At 40.3% G+C, this 13,684-nt stretch overlaps 1 protein-coding gene across 3 annotated transcripts in view; it reads left to right on the forward strand.

Annotated features, from left to right (window-relative positions):
- itga1 (integrin, alpha 1) overlaps nucleotides 1-13,684 on the forward strand; it is a 40,085-nt gene that overhangs the window by 10,752 nt on the left and 15,649 nt on the right. For all 3 annotated transcript variants that reach the window (XM_046375275.1, XM_046375276.1, XM_046375277.1), the window contains exons 2-6: nucleotides 5,135-5,255; nucleotides 7,973-8,082; nucleotides 10,663-10,751; nucleotides 11,794-11,908; nucleotides 13,135-13,262. In XM_046375275.1, coding sequence (XP_046231231.1) covers nucleotides 5,135-5,255; nucleotides 7,973-8,082; nucleotides 10,663-10,751; nucleotides 11,794-11,908; nucleotides 13,135-13,262 — 563 coding nt within the window. The remainder of the gene's footprint in view (nucleotides 1-5,134; nucleotides 5,256-7,972; nucleotides 8,083-10,662; nucleotides 10,752-11,793; nucleotides 11,909-13,134; nucleotides 13,263-13,684) is intronic.

Genomic DNA, 13,684 nt, shown 5'->3' on the forward strand with positions numbered 1-13,684 from the left:
GTGACACAGTTGTAAAACTAGAGCATTGAAGTTGTATGTTGTTTACTATACAAATGCATGTTAGCTAAAGTGAGATTTACAGTGTATTTTTATGTCAGAATTGTTGCATACATACTCATGAGAAAGTTTTACAGGAAATTGTTCTCTGCACAGGATATGTGCTGACAGCCTCACCACGATCCTCTCCCCCGGTTCATTTGATTCTCATTTGTGTTTCTGTTTTCTTTTAGAGTTTTTTTTTTTATTATTTGATTTCTCTGGCTTTGCAAAATAAACATGCGATGATGTCTTAAGAGTTGTTGATTAGCAGGATCGTGGAGTTTGCCCACAAGCTTATGATTACAGTATTTTCTCTCACTGTTTGCCTCATAGCATGAGGCATAGTATGATTATTTTTGCATGTTTCTTATTGAATCTGGAGGAGGGTCATTCTCTGACCCCTGGGTGTGTGTATTTTTAGTTCCTCCAGAGGTGTTTGATCTATCCCAGAAGCCTCCCTCATCCCATCTGCTCCCTGTATGTTAAAACGGTTGTGATCAGCAGATTTAGCAGACATAGTGTGTGTATGTGTATTCTGAAGGTTCATGGTTAGGAGACTGTCAACCACCCCTGCAAGATACACAGTGATGTTGGTGGGGATGAAAGCTTTGACAGCCGTCAGGGGGGATGATGTCATGCGTGGGTCTCAGCTTGTATTCCTGCATGTTTTCTGCACCAGTGAAATGCAGAGCTCCAGAGAATACATCTGGAAGTTTCAGAGAGTGGAATCTGACACCGTCGAGCTGTCGTGTTCAGTCAATGAATGAAAGGATGCTTGAACAGAGGAGAGGATAGAATGAGGTCCAGGTAGGCGGCAGGGACGAAGATTAATGCAAGGAAGAAATAGTGGAGAGATGGGTGATGTTCTTGAGGGAGGGATGGAAGAGTTAATTAACAAATGGGTGGAGAAGAGGAAGCAGATTGAATAGTGAGAAGGGTTAGATAGATAGATAGATGGATACTTTATTGATCCCGTGGGAAATTCAAGGGTTGAAGGAAATGATTTAATTGGTCCACCACTTTGGTCCAGAATTAAATATCTCAGCAAGAATTCCTCAGAATGAAACTTTGCTGATCCTTTGACTCTTCCTCAGCAAGTCAAAGTCTTACTACATTTGGACAGTTGTTCAGATATTCATGATCCCCAGAAGATGAAGCCTAGAGAATTTGTCGATCCAATGACATTTGTGGTGTTCAGTGAAATATTTCAACAACTGCTGCATGAATTACAATGAAATACAGTTCAAATGTTCATGTTCCCCTTAGAATGAATTGTAACAAATTTGCAACATGCATGCTGTATCTTCCAGTGCGAGAAAATTCATTTTGAGATAATTTTTACACACTGACTAAAAAAGAAAGAAACATCATACTTGAACCATCCATGAGCATGTGAGAGGGATATAGGACTTACAAATGTGTTTGTAATTTGTGTGTGACCAATATTGGGGATGTTGGCACCAGTTCCAATCTGCTTTCATATGAGCCTGTGAGCCTGCTTAGTTAGCATTTAGGTTAAAGCTCTGTTGTTTCTATATACAGCTTCACAGGGCTGCATGGCTGCAGACCAACAGCGTTGTTTCTGATCATGCAGCAGCTTGTTTCATTTATCTCCATCTTCCTCTGCCTCAGATATTACACTGAAATTCAGTGGAATCTGGCCACTTCCATGCCCCATTGCATATGAAGACACAAACACACCTACATTCATGGCCTCTTGTGTCCACCTCACACCCACATGCTGCACATTTGCCAAGAAATATGAAAGCGGTCAGAAATGCCGCTCGTGACCATTCCTAGAGTGATTAGAGAGTAAAGTAATGCAGTTGGAGCACAGAACAAGAAAAATGGATAGTGAGAGGAGGATTGTGGGAAAGTAAGATGTTAATGCTGAGAAAGAAGGGCGTTGGAAAAGAAAAACTGAAAAAAAGATAAAAGAACAAAGCAAGGAATCTGGAAATTTTTCAGTTTCATAACTTTTCCATGGCTTTAGGCAGCCCAAAGCCATGACAGAATGAAGCTCCACTCCTTTGTCTGGCATGTCTCCTGTTAAACACCAACCACATGGTGCATGAAGGTCCAAGACCCACCCAAAGGGCTTTTTGGCTTTTTCCATTTGAAGGGTCAGACACCAGTCCATCATAAAAACAATAATTAATTAATTCCTTAACTCGGACTGATGCTTCATCCAGCTTCTGAGATTCTGCAGATGTTTGCTCACCTTAATTTGAGAGGATTTATTTTAAGTCTTTGACCAGCTTTAAAACTGACACATGTTTCTTACTACAACTGATTAAGGTTCAGTTTCAGGGTTACTTAATGACTCTGTTGCCCACAGGTGCTGATTTGCGTTAAGCTTTAAAGCCGATTATAGTTGGGTAGATATGTTACAGATGAGCAGGTGCCACTTGGGTGTTTTTACTGTGGCTGAACGAAGCTTTGAAGCCTACAGGTGCTGACATGGGGTCATTTTTATAGCTGGTTTGATGTCTCACAGGCCAGCAGGTGCTGATCTGTGCGCTTTTCTTTCCTGGTTGTATCAGACAGATCTGATTTTTGCTTCTTGGTTTGATGTCTTGCAGAATTGTTAAATGCTGAAATGGAGTCGTTTTGGTTTTGATAACTCTATCCAAGAGGGCAGCAGGGTTTTACTGTGGGTTGGCGGGGCTGACAGACTGCCAGGATCGCCTGGGACCACATGTAGCTTGACCATAAACAGACTCATTGGTTGGTCATTGCAGTCTTAATGCTGTAGCATTTAAACCAAATTAGATTAGAAATTTCTGTTGAGCAAAAGAAGAGTTTTTCTGGTGATAAAAAAATGACATCTATGATCTGCACTGATTCTGTCAGTTTCCTGTTTCTGTTGAAACAAAAGTCTGCGCTTAGACATGGTGGTGCTTCGGTCACAAAGACAATCCTGGTTTTTATCACAAATCATATTAAGTGTATTTCCTTCTCAGTTCAGCATGTGAGGGCGTTAACATAATAACACAAAGTTCAGTCGAAGGGAATGGAAGTGTTAAATTAAATCTCATGATGGCGAGACACCAAGAGTCGGGATTACCAAAATGAACATGAATATGTGTGCCAAATTTCATGGCAATCCAACAAATAGTTGCTGCGGTATTGGACTAAAAGCCAAACACTGTAAAGCTGATGGTTGTAGAGGAAAAGTCTTCATCATCTGAAGACCGTGAATGTCTATAATAGTTGCTGAGATATTTCAGTCTAGAAGTGATACACTGACTAACATAGAGCAATGTCACTAGCTTAGCTAGCAAAACACCCCTTTATCTGCTTCATTCAGAGCACAATATGAACCCTCCAGCCAATGGTGGACAGCTTTATTCGCCAATACCTCAGAGGCTCATGAGGACTTTTAGTCCACTTACTGGCTTTCCAGGGCAGATGTTAGCCCAGCTCACAAAAATAGCCAGTTATATACCACTTAGATTTTTGTTTGAGCAGAGTCAGAAAACACCACACACAGCAAAGTGAGATACACAAAAGACGTGTCTGCCAATAGACAGGGGACGTTCCTGTGTAATTTACAGCTCAGGCCAGCGTGACTCTGAAATGTACTTGAGTCTCAGTCTGCGATAAATGAAAAGGGCCTTGTTGGCCTGAAGCCATTTTAAATCAGCTAAATTAACTATGTGTGCCGATGCGTGTGTGTGTGTGTGTGTTTGCACCTGCGGGTTTGAGGGGATGTCTATAATCAGGTTAATAGGAACAGGAAATGGAGCTTCACTGAGAGATGGAGAGGGGTAACAGAGGAAGTACAGAAAGGGGCGAGGGAGAAACAGGGGGATAATATTTCTTGGCTGGGATTCCAGTATATGACTCTGCAAGTCTGCTTCTCTCTCTCTCTCTCTCTCTCTCTCTCTCTCTCTCTCTGTCTGTCTGTCTCTCTCTACTTATGAGGGGATTGTAAGAAGTGTAATCTTATATGGAATGTTTGTGATCAACATCTAAACATAGGGACATTTTTATGAGAGCTCTGTTTAGAAGAAAACAGTGAGAGGGGCTGGTGACAAATCTAATTGTCACCAGCGTGACTCTGAACTGCCCACCAGAGTATTCACAAACCAAGAAATCCATCCAATAATGAAGGCCTTCGAGGAAAGTCATTGGGGCTGATTCTGACTGACTGTGCAGAATTTCATAGCAATCTATCAGATATGTGTTGACGTATTTCCCACTGAACCAAAGTAGTGACTCCATATGGTAATTCTCCACTTTGTTTTGGTCAGACACATGAGCTACAAAACATCATTATCATCCAAAGAAACAGCTGCCGTTTATTTGTGTCTCCATGTATGTGTTCAGTGTTTCAATGTTCCTTTTTTTAATCCCGCTGTGTCTCTGCCCTTCTGTACTCCCTCACAAGTCGGGAATTTAATAAATTATACTGGAGGAATTTCCTGGCTCTGTAGCCATACAGAGTGTCATTGTAGTGCAGGCACAATGAGACATGGATGGATTTATATAGAGCCTCTGTGATATATACTCAGCTCAGTGGCAGACGGACGCAGACTGTGCAGAGCGCAGAGAAGAAGACATTGTCCCGTAGGTTAGACTGGACTCTGACCAAAGTACTTCACATTGATGATTGAAATTCCTCCAGTGTCCTCCAAAAAGGCTGTGTGTGTGTGTGTGTGTGTGTGTAATATGGTTCACACAGTTCGTCCTCATCTCAGTATCTCTATGCACAAAATATTAAGTTTTATTAATTATAAGTAATATAAATATTTTGGCTAAATTAACAAAATATCTATTATTTATTAAGTCACTCAGTTACTGGATGTGTTTATTTTTCATTTCCCAGTTGCATTTGGATTTTTTTTTTTCTAAATGTTCACTGGGAATGTTTGTTTATTCTGTTCCTCTACTTATTGACATGGCTTTCCTGTATGAGAAAATTACTACCCAAGTCTCTTATTTCAGGATTGGGTTATTTATAAACCAGTTAGATTATTGAATCTAAACTCATACTCTTAGTTGTTGTGCAGGACTCAATAGCCTCATTCTGTTCAGTAAACAACAGTCTCTGGCATTCTGTGTAACTTTTCCTTTCCCTCCGTCCCTGCAGTGCTGCTGGTGTGTGTGTTGTCCTTCAACGTGGACCAGAAAAACGGCTTGTCGTTCAGCGGTCCGCTGGAGGACATGTTTGGCTACACTGTCCAACAGTTTGAGAACAGCGAGGGGAAATGGTGGGTGTCATCTATTGTACATTTTCAGCTGACATTCATCATCTTTCACCACTACACAATTTCCTCCACATCTCATAGACGTGTCAGACTTGCAACGAGTGATGGAAATTTAACATGATGTTATGTTGGAAAACTGAAAAACTTCTAACGTAGCACAAGTCTGAAGTGAACAGGTTAACACAAAGGCAGCAGAATCACAAGTGAAAGTAAGAAGTATTCTTTATCAGAAAATCTCCATGTATTAAACAAAGCACAAAAGGTTCTCCTTCAAGAACATTTGATTGTACTACAAGCAGTTCGGTTTAATTCAAATCCGCAACACTGACTAAAGCACGAAACCTAAATTCACCTGTAAAACTACGTGAAGGAGAAAACACCAGCCGCTGCTCTAATGAGGATCTTCTGTTCTAGCTGTTATCCGTAAACTGCCCACCAGAGTATCCACAAACCAAGCCTGTAAATACACTGAAACCAAGCATCTGTGACTCCTTGCTAAAACTGTCTGGGAGCTCATTTTTAAAACCTCGTTAAATGCTATTAGAGTGTGGTTAATAGCTCAGTGTCTCTACATTCCTCCTTCAGTTACTCTCGTCTTTATTTCCCTGTTTGCTTACCTGTTGCAACACCACAGATGACTCTTTCCTACATTTCAGTACCTGGTGCTGGTCTTGAGTAATGATCTTATCAAGCTCATATGAAATCAGTTACAGTAATTCACTCACCACTAATCAGTGGAGCCAGCTGTGGCTCAACCTCTAAAATGTTCCGTCGAAACATTTTGGCTCTGTTCTGTGTCCAGATAGCACTATTCAGTTCCAGTTGAGATAAAGGTATTATCCTGAGCGGTAAGGGCATGCTTGAAGACACTGAACCAATGAAACGACATGGGCAAATCAGGCATAAAGCAGAGGAAGGATATCAGAGATCTGCTCAATAAATGGGAGCAGATGAAAGAAAGAAAGCAGAATGAAGGAGAATGTGTCCAGGAAGAACATGCAACCCTATGGAGGAGAAACATAGCGATCACGAGGTGATGTAACACACAGGTTGCCACAACTGGGAGGCGACTGATTAATCACAGATGTCTCCTCCGGACCTCCGCCCTTTAGCTCTTCGGTGCACCTCAGCAGTGCTGAAAGGTGGATCAACTGCGCAGCAAAAATGTGTTACATGTGGTAGAGAGAGCTCAGATAGACATCTTTTCACTCCAGTTTCTATTAAGTCTGGCTCTCAACACCCTTTTGTCTCTTCTCACACGACTGCTGGTCATGTATCATATCAGAAAATTGTCGTGTTGTTGTTGAGGTGACAAACCATGTGCAGAAAAAAAAATCCTGTAGCTCATATGAACAATATCTACCAATGAAATAAGCAACAATGATTTTAGTAAATATAAACTACAGTTAGAAGATGGTTAGCTTAGCGTAGCCTGAAGACTAAAAGCAGGGGCACATAGTTAGCAGTCATGTTGAACAGACAGGTTTGAGCATATTTGATTTTATCACGATAAAGCTTAGGGTTCGTATTTCCCAAAATCCTGAACTGTTCCTCCACGAGCAAAACCTTTTAAGATGGGTCTGATTCTTGAATCAGATTAAGTTGTTTAAGATGTTTTGAGAGAGTAGTTTGGCAATCATGCAATCCAGTTTTTAGGCCTGTCTCTTGTAACATAGAGGAAGATTGAATATCTAAAAGACCAGGAGTCCACAGAAGGGATGTGTGAAACAAAAAATAGACTATTATGTTCTATAATTAATTAAACAATAATTAGAAAACAAATAAACTTGTAATCCCTATATATTTAGATTATAATTAATAATTTGTTGAGATATTTCAGTCAGGAAAAAGGTCGTTGAAAAATTTCAAACTTTCAATTCCAAGTTATTAAACTTTACACAAGGTTAATAACATGAATTTGGATAAGAAAAATAACATTAAGATTGTATGACAGCTGAGAAACAGCACACACTCAAGGCCTTGTGAAATAATTAAAAATCATTCATACAGGAATTAAAAGAATAAGGAGCTGGGCTTCACTCTGTTCAGTGTTCTGAATAAATCAATAATGTGGTGGTGTTTCTCACAGGCAGCAAACAGTGTGTTGTTGCTGTTCCACTCTGAACCACACTATAGATGTCCAGGGCCCATTAGAGTTCAGGAATGTTAATAAGCCTGAGTGTTTGGAGGAAGGCAGATGACCGACTCTTTTTAGCATCAGTGCACTGACAGACTGACACCATGTTATAAGGCTCACACTTGGACATGGGTGTGTAGTACAGGCTGGCATGCAGGCATGTGCATACTGTACATGTCCAATACAGAGCGGATACACACACACACACACACACACACAGTGAACAATGTTCAATCACACTGTACCAAACATCTGCAATGTATTACATGAGTATATAATGAATGCTAATGTTTTTTTTTAAGAGTATGAGATTTCTAAGGCAATTATAATAAACTCTAACAGCTTTATCAGCCAATCTGAACCTGCTGTTTATGTTTAATTTAACTATGAAAGTACAGTTTAGGCAAATCTAAATTGCTGTGAAATTTAAAAAAACGCTCACCGCTTCCCAACGGCCAATGTTTAATTCCTGCAATAACATTTAAATCGTGCTTGTTATGACAATGGTAAAACTGTGGTATGGTCGTGTGGTTGTTGGCCGGATTTCTAACCAACCAGTCACAACTTTTCTTTATTTGTTCAGGGTTCTGATTGGATCGCCGCTGTCGGGCCAGCCAGCTAAACGGACAGGAGACGTCTACAAGTGTCCTGTGGGGAAAGAGGACAACACATGTGTCAAACTGGAGCTGCCTAGTAAGAAAAAAATGAAACAGCATATATGTTTGAATATGTTTGTTGGTCAGACAAATAAAACATTTAAAGATGTCAACTTAGACTGTGGAAATTTATGATGGGCAAACTATACAAATTAATTAATTAAGAATTAAGAAAATAATCAGGACGTTATTCAGCTCTAATATGAACCGCAGTGTTGCAGGTTTTTGTGTAATTGCACTACAGTGTGTTTAAAGCTATTGTCTGTCTGACTGGGCCTCGTGGGGTGGAAGTGAAGCCCATTAAAACAGGAAGACAGTAAATAAACAAGGTTTTAATGTTTCATCCTTTCAATCTTAATTAAACAGAACACTACTTAGCTCCCAGCCATCAGTACGCAAAGCCTCGATTAGCGTTCGGCTGCCTGTCGACACAGGAGGACTGAGAGCTCGTTTTTACAGTCCATCTACACATTAATGCTTTTCAACACAGCTGTTCGCACCTCAGATTTACAGGAGTTACAGTGTCTCATGGTAAATTACTGTCTTTCAGTACTGACAATACAGTCAGGGCTGGAAATGATACTCTCCCACAAACCATTTGTTTTTTTCTTGGATGAGTTAGACAAGCAAAAGCTTAAAATCTGACAAACTCAACTCAACTCACATCCACTAGGGATCAATTGAGCTTGCCAGCCAGACCACTCAGTAATCAAGTGGTAGTGTTGCAGCAACTGCATGACTTTTTGCCTCAGATTTATACAACAAACTAATTCAGTGGAGACATGAGGAAAAAATCCAAAGAGCAGGAAGGTTTCTTGTTGGTGTTTCATTGAAGAAAAGGGCTTGTCAGTCTAGTGTAATCCTGATCCCTGCCTGCAGAGTAATTTTGTTCTGTACCCACTGACGACGCCCTTGTCTCACACTGCCAGACCCGTCTCCATACAAGGTTTAGAATATTGCAGTGTAGAAGAGAGATATGCCAAACCAGAATTAGCAAAGTTAAATTTGTGTGGTTATGCTGCAATTTTTAATCATGTTACCATCCAAACCAATAAAATTTAAAGGTGGCTATGCCAGTACTATTGCGTGTGATGAAATGCAGGCAAGAAAGCTGTCTGCCAGTGCAATATGTTTATGTTTGCTTTGGAAAATTTAATCAAAATGACAAACAGTTTACATAATCTGTTAGCTGCACAATCATATATCAGGCTGAAGAAGGGAATGGTTAACAGACACATTTATATAGTGCTTTACAAGGTTTTTGTAGCTCATTCACCAATTCACACACACACACACACACACACACACACACTCACAACCACACATGCACTGATACCACTGAGTTACCACTCAGGGTGCTGGCATGATCGTCAGTAGCAATTCGGGGCTCAATGTCTTGCCCAAGGATGCGGACAGGATGAGATGGAATCGCCAAGCCTGTAATCAGGGGCAACAATACTTCCTGAGCCACCCAAGTACTGAGCAACGGTAGACTTATGATTGTGGAATATCATATAAAAATATAAAATACACAAGGTTTTATGCATGTAGTGTGCAACTGAAGAGTGTGAGCTTGATAAACTGATGTGTTATACTATGTTACAGTTACAGGAAACCTTACTGAAAAGAAAAAAAACTGAAATAAGTAAATCATAATGCTGATTCATTTATGCAGAAGCCACTTCACAAATGGTGTTTGACCTGTATTTTTCATTAATTTCAAAGAAGTCAGTCCAGACCAAAAGGGATTGTGTGATACATCTGATTTGTTCTGATAGCTATCTGAAGTTCACAGTTCACTGAAGACAAAGCATGCATTCTCCTCTGCAGCCCCCAAAGCTGCTTTCAGTCCCACGTGGATGTTATCATGAGGAGCAGGACTTGGGTCCACATCATTCATTTTATCAAAAATAAGGAGACGTTACATTACAAGCCACCTTATTTACATATCAGAGTTTTATTTTGGTATTTATATCTACTTCAGCATTTCCTCGTAAGCATGATGACTCGAAAGTGAGGAAAGTGAGGACTAAATCTGGGTTATTTAAGATCATCATGTTACACAACCAACTGCTAACATTCCAGCTGCATGGCTCAAAGGAGAGCACATGCCAAAGTCATAACTGGCTGCTAATGAGAATCAGAAATGGTTAAATATCAATATTCTCCCACAGGGCTTGATAAACAGCTCAATCCAGAATTGAAATGGCATGTGAATGAGTTTGTGAGAAAACCCCCTGGAAAGAAAAGTTAAGCGAGTCCAAAGCATTCCAAAGCTGACGCAAAAAGTTTGTCATAACATGCTAATTTTAGCCACATGTTGTGATTGCCTAATGATTTGAATCCTGCAACAAGGATGTTTATCAACTAAACATTTTCTGCTCAGGATCCTTCAATAATTGCAATAAGCTAGAAACTGAGAGACGGCATGCTAAAGTTATGAACTGTCCTATATTTAACCACATGTCTCTGGTCATTACATCTTCCTGGCGTAGACGGAAGTAAGAAAGGAGGGCGAGCGACTCCCTTCCTATGGGAAAATCCTGAAGAGGAATTTGTCCAGCTGTTCTTCCTCTCTGTTCTGCTGTCTGTTTATTCATCCATATTTTTTTTGTAGAAAATACAACAGTTCCCAACTTACATGAAGTCAAGGAGAACATGACCATGGGAACCACACTGGTCACCAATCCCAATGGAGGATTTCTGGTAAGGGGGAAATTCCTTTTTGTAATCTATATAAAAGTGCTCTAGTAAATTCTCTGTTCCTAAACACAAAAGGAGGACTGAACTTTGCAACTTTTCTGCCAGAAACTGAGCTGTAAGTATATGTTCCCTGGACCTCTCTGTCAGCAGGCCTGACCCACCATGTTTCCCAGTGAGGTTTCATTTCCTGGGAATCTAACAGGATGCTATGAATCAAATGTAGGCCATAAATGCAGAAATGCATGAGTATGTGGGAGTTGGTGACGCCCATTAGCTTTTATGAACTCCGTGGTTATGACATGAGCAGGGTGTGAAAATGACATTTGCTGTGGATTAGTAGTGAATGTGCAGTATGTTTATGCAACTTATAAAATAAAATATGTTGTTGGTCTGATGCTAGATGCACTGAAGCTCTAACCTTCACAGCTAATGTGGTTAACTTGAGCATTAACGTAGCTGTTCAACACCAAGACCGTGTTTTTATGCTGTAATTCAATACCCAGCAGAGTCGATCTAAAACATTTGCCAATGTGAACAGGAAGGCACTGCTATCAACCTTAGCCTATTAGCAATGACAACAAGGCGAACACAGTAAACGCAATGAACATGATGAATTATACCTGCTATACATCAGCATGTTGTCACTGTGAGTATGTGAGTTGCCAGCATATGTACTCCAGTATCCCTTATGCTGTAAGGAAAGCAATGAAGTTACAGAGCATGGATGGAAATCTATGGAAATGAGGCTGGAGAACTGTTCAATTTTCCAGTTATTGTTGGTCATTTTAAAGCCATACTTCCTTGCATGCTCAATTCCTGTTTCCTCTGTTCTCTTTTTTCTTTCTTGGAGGAGGCTGAAGGGGACTGTGGTGGTTTTTTAATAGTGTCTGTGTCATCCTCAATTTTAGTAGTTCTTTCCTCTTGGTTTCTGTCTTCAGTAGAGCCCTGAACCTCCTCTCACCCGTGACCTCATGCTGGTGGAAAGCTAACCAGTTTTACTCTCTCAAACAGCTTGTTTGTATGTGTGTGTTTCCTGTCTCCACAGGCCTGCGGTCCACAGTACGGCTACATGTGCGGGCAGCAGCAGTACATCTCAGGAGTTTGTGCAAATGTCAGCTCTTCCTTCCAGATCCTCAACTCTGTGGCACCGGCCGTGCAAGGTACGCAGCCTGACAGAATAAGACGCAGCAGATCCACACGGGACGTGACGGCATCTGTGCAAATTGCCTGTCTGAGACAAGAGATCATAATCTACTCTTCACAGTAGTACCACCCAAGATACTGACATTAAACTCACCCTCCCTCCGCGAGGAGGGAGATTAGAGCATTCTTCTTAACGTAAACTTGTCTGCGACCCCCATTCCTCTCTGGCCCGGCCCGGCCCAGCCCAGCCCTTCTGCCGCGTTGTATGCCCAAGTTAGGACAGAGTTTACTGGGCCTGCACTCTGTTTCCCAGGAAGGAAACAGCCTAGAAAGATCTGGAGAGCAAACAGTACACAGTCATTTTCTCTTTCAGTTTGTCTTCATGTGGTTCTTTGAGTATCATTTTTGTTGTCATTACTTTAACAGAAACAAACACTAGACTAATCATATTGTGTTGCAGAAATCCACGAAAATGACTCTGGGTATTACCATTAACAAGTGTAACAGCTGATCAGTGGCTAATGATGTTGTATACTTCTTAATGTTGCATTTGTATCCTTCACATATGTGGTAAAATATTAAACATTTGAGGTGCTTTTTGTGCAAAGCTAAGCTAAAGTAACAGGTAATTGGCTGTATCTTCATATTTTAAAGAGCTTTGTCCTCAGCATGAAGGCACTGGTTAATGTGCAATTTCTAGTTTTATACTTTAAACAAAAAACCAAACACTTTGTCTCATTTTATTCACTTGTCTTCATTGAGATGTGTGCGTTTCATGTGTTCACAAGTGCGTGCACTGTGCTACATATGCTGTGGGTAGTATAGGAATTGAATTTAGTTGAAAAACTTTTCTTTTAAGAGATCTACAATTGTCCTGTAATTCAAAGAAAAAGCAAAGGATGTGTTTTCTCTGCTTTCCTGTTCTGTTAATAGTCTCATGACCTGTCAGACTTGTCCCGACCCTAAACTCTGCTCCATAATATTACAATTTGATTTGGAGCTACTGTAGTGTGTCCGCTGTGGGCACAAGTAAACAGGAAGAGGACTGGATGTGTTACATAATCTAATTTTTTTCTTTGGATTGGAATCAGCTATTCTGGTGGGACGAGGCACCCATTTTTCAGAAGTTTAATAAAATATATGAAAACATAATTTGTGTGAAATATAGCCAGTCTAATCTCAACCTGTAACTTCAAAAAACAAACCTCCCGTTTACCTAAATATAATCTCTTCTTTTTTTCAGAGTGTGGGAAGGAGCTGGACATTGTTATAGTTCTGGATGGATCTAACAGTATCTACCCCTGGTCCAGTATCATAGATTTTCTGAAACGTTTCATTGAGAAAATTGAGATCGGACCTAAACTCTCACAGGTCAGTTACATGAATGAGTTAAAAGATTTTGTGAAAAATAAGTATAACAACTTTGGAAGTCATTTTCTGTTTTAGACACATGGGTGTATGCAGTGTTGACATTGATGGATGAATACATGGATAGACAGATGAGTTATGTAAGATTAGACTGACACAGAGAAGGATAAGTAAAGGAATATATTTTCTGCCAACTCAGCTCAACTATTTAATGACTTAATTGCCCTCCATTATGGAATTTTCCACATGTTGCCAACAGTGAGAATAAGAGTAAGATGTCCTTCATTAAGCAGCTTTTACAGACAGAAGCCCTTTTAGTCTTTAAAGTAATTTTAGCCTTTTCCTTGCTAAGTTATACCTTGAGTGTATTTCTGTCCTCTTGCCTTGGATCGCTCTTCTGGGTGGTTAGTTTTTATTATGGTTAC

The sequence above is a fragment of the Scatophagus argus genome, chromosome 20 (assembly GCF_020382885.2).
Source record: "Scatophagus argus isolate fScaArg1 chromosome 20, fScaArg1.pri, whole genome shotgun sequence".
Lineage (NCBI taxonomy): Eukaryota > Metazoa > Chordata > Actinopteri > Scatophagidae > Scatophagus > Scatophagus argus.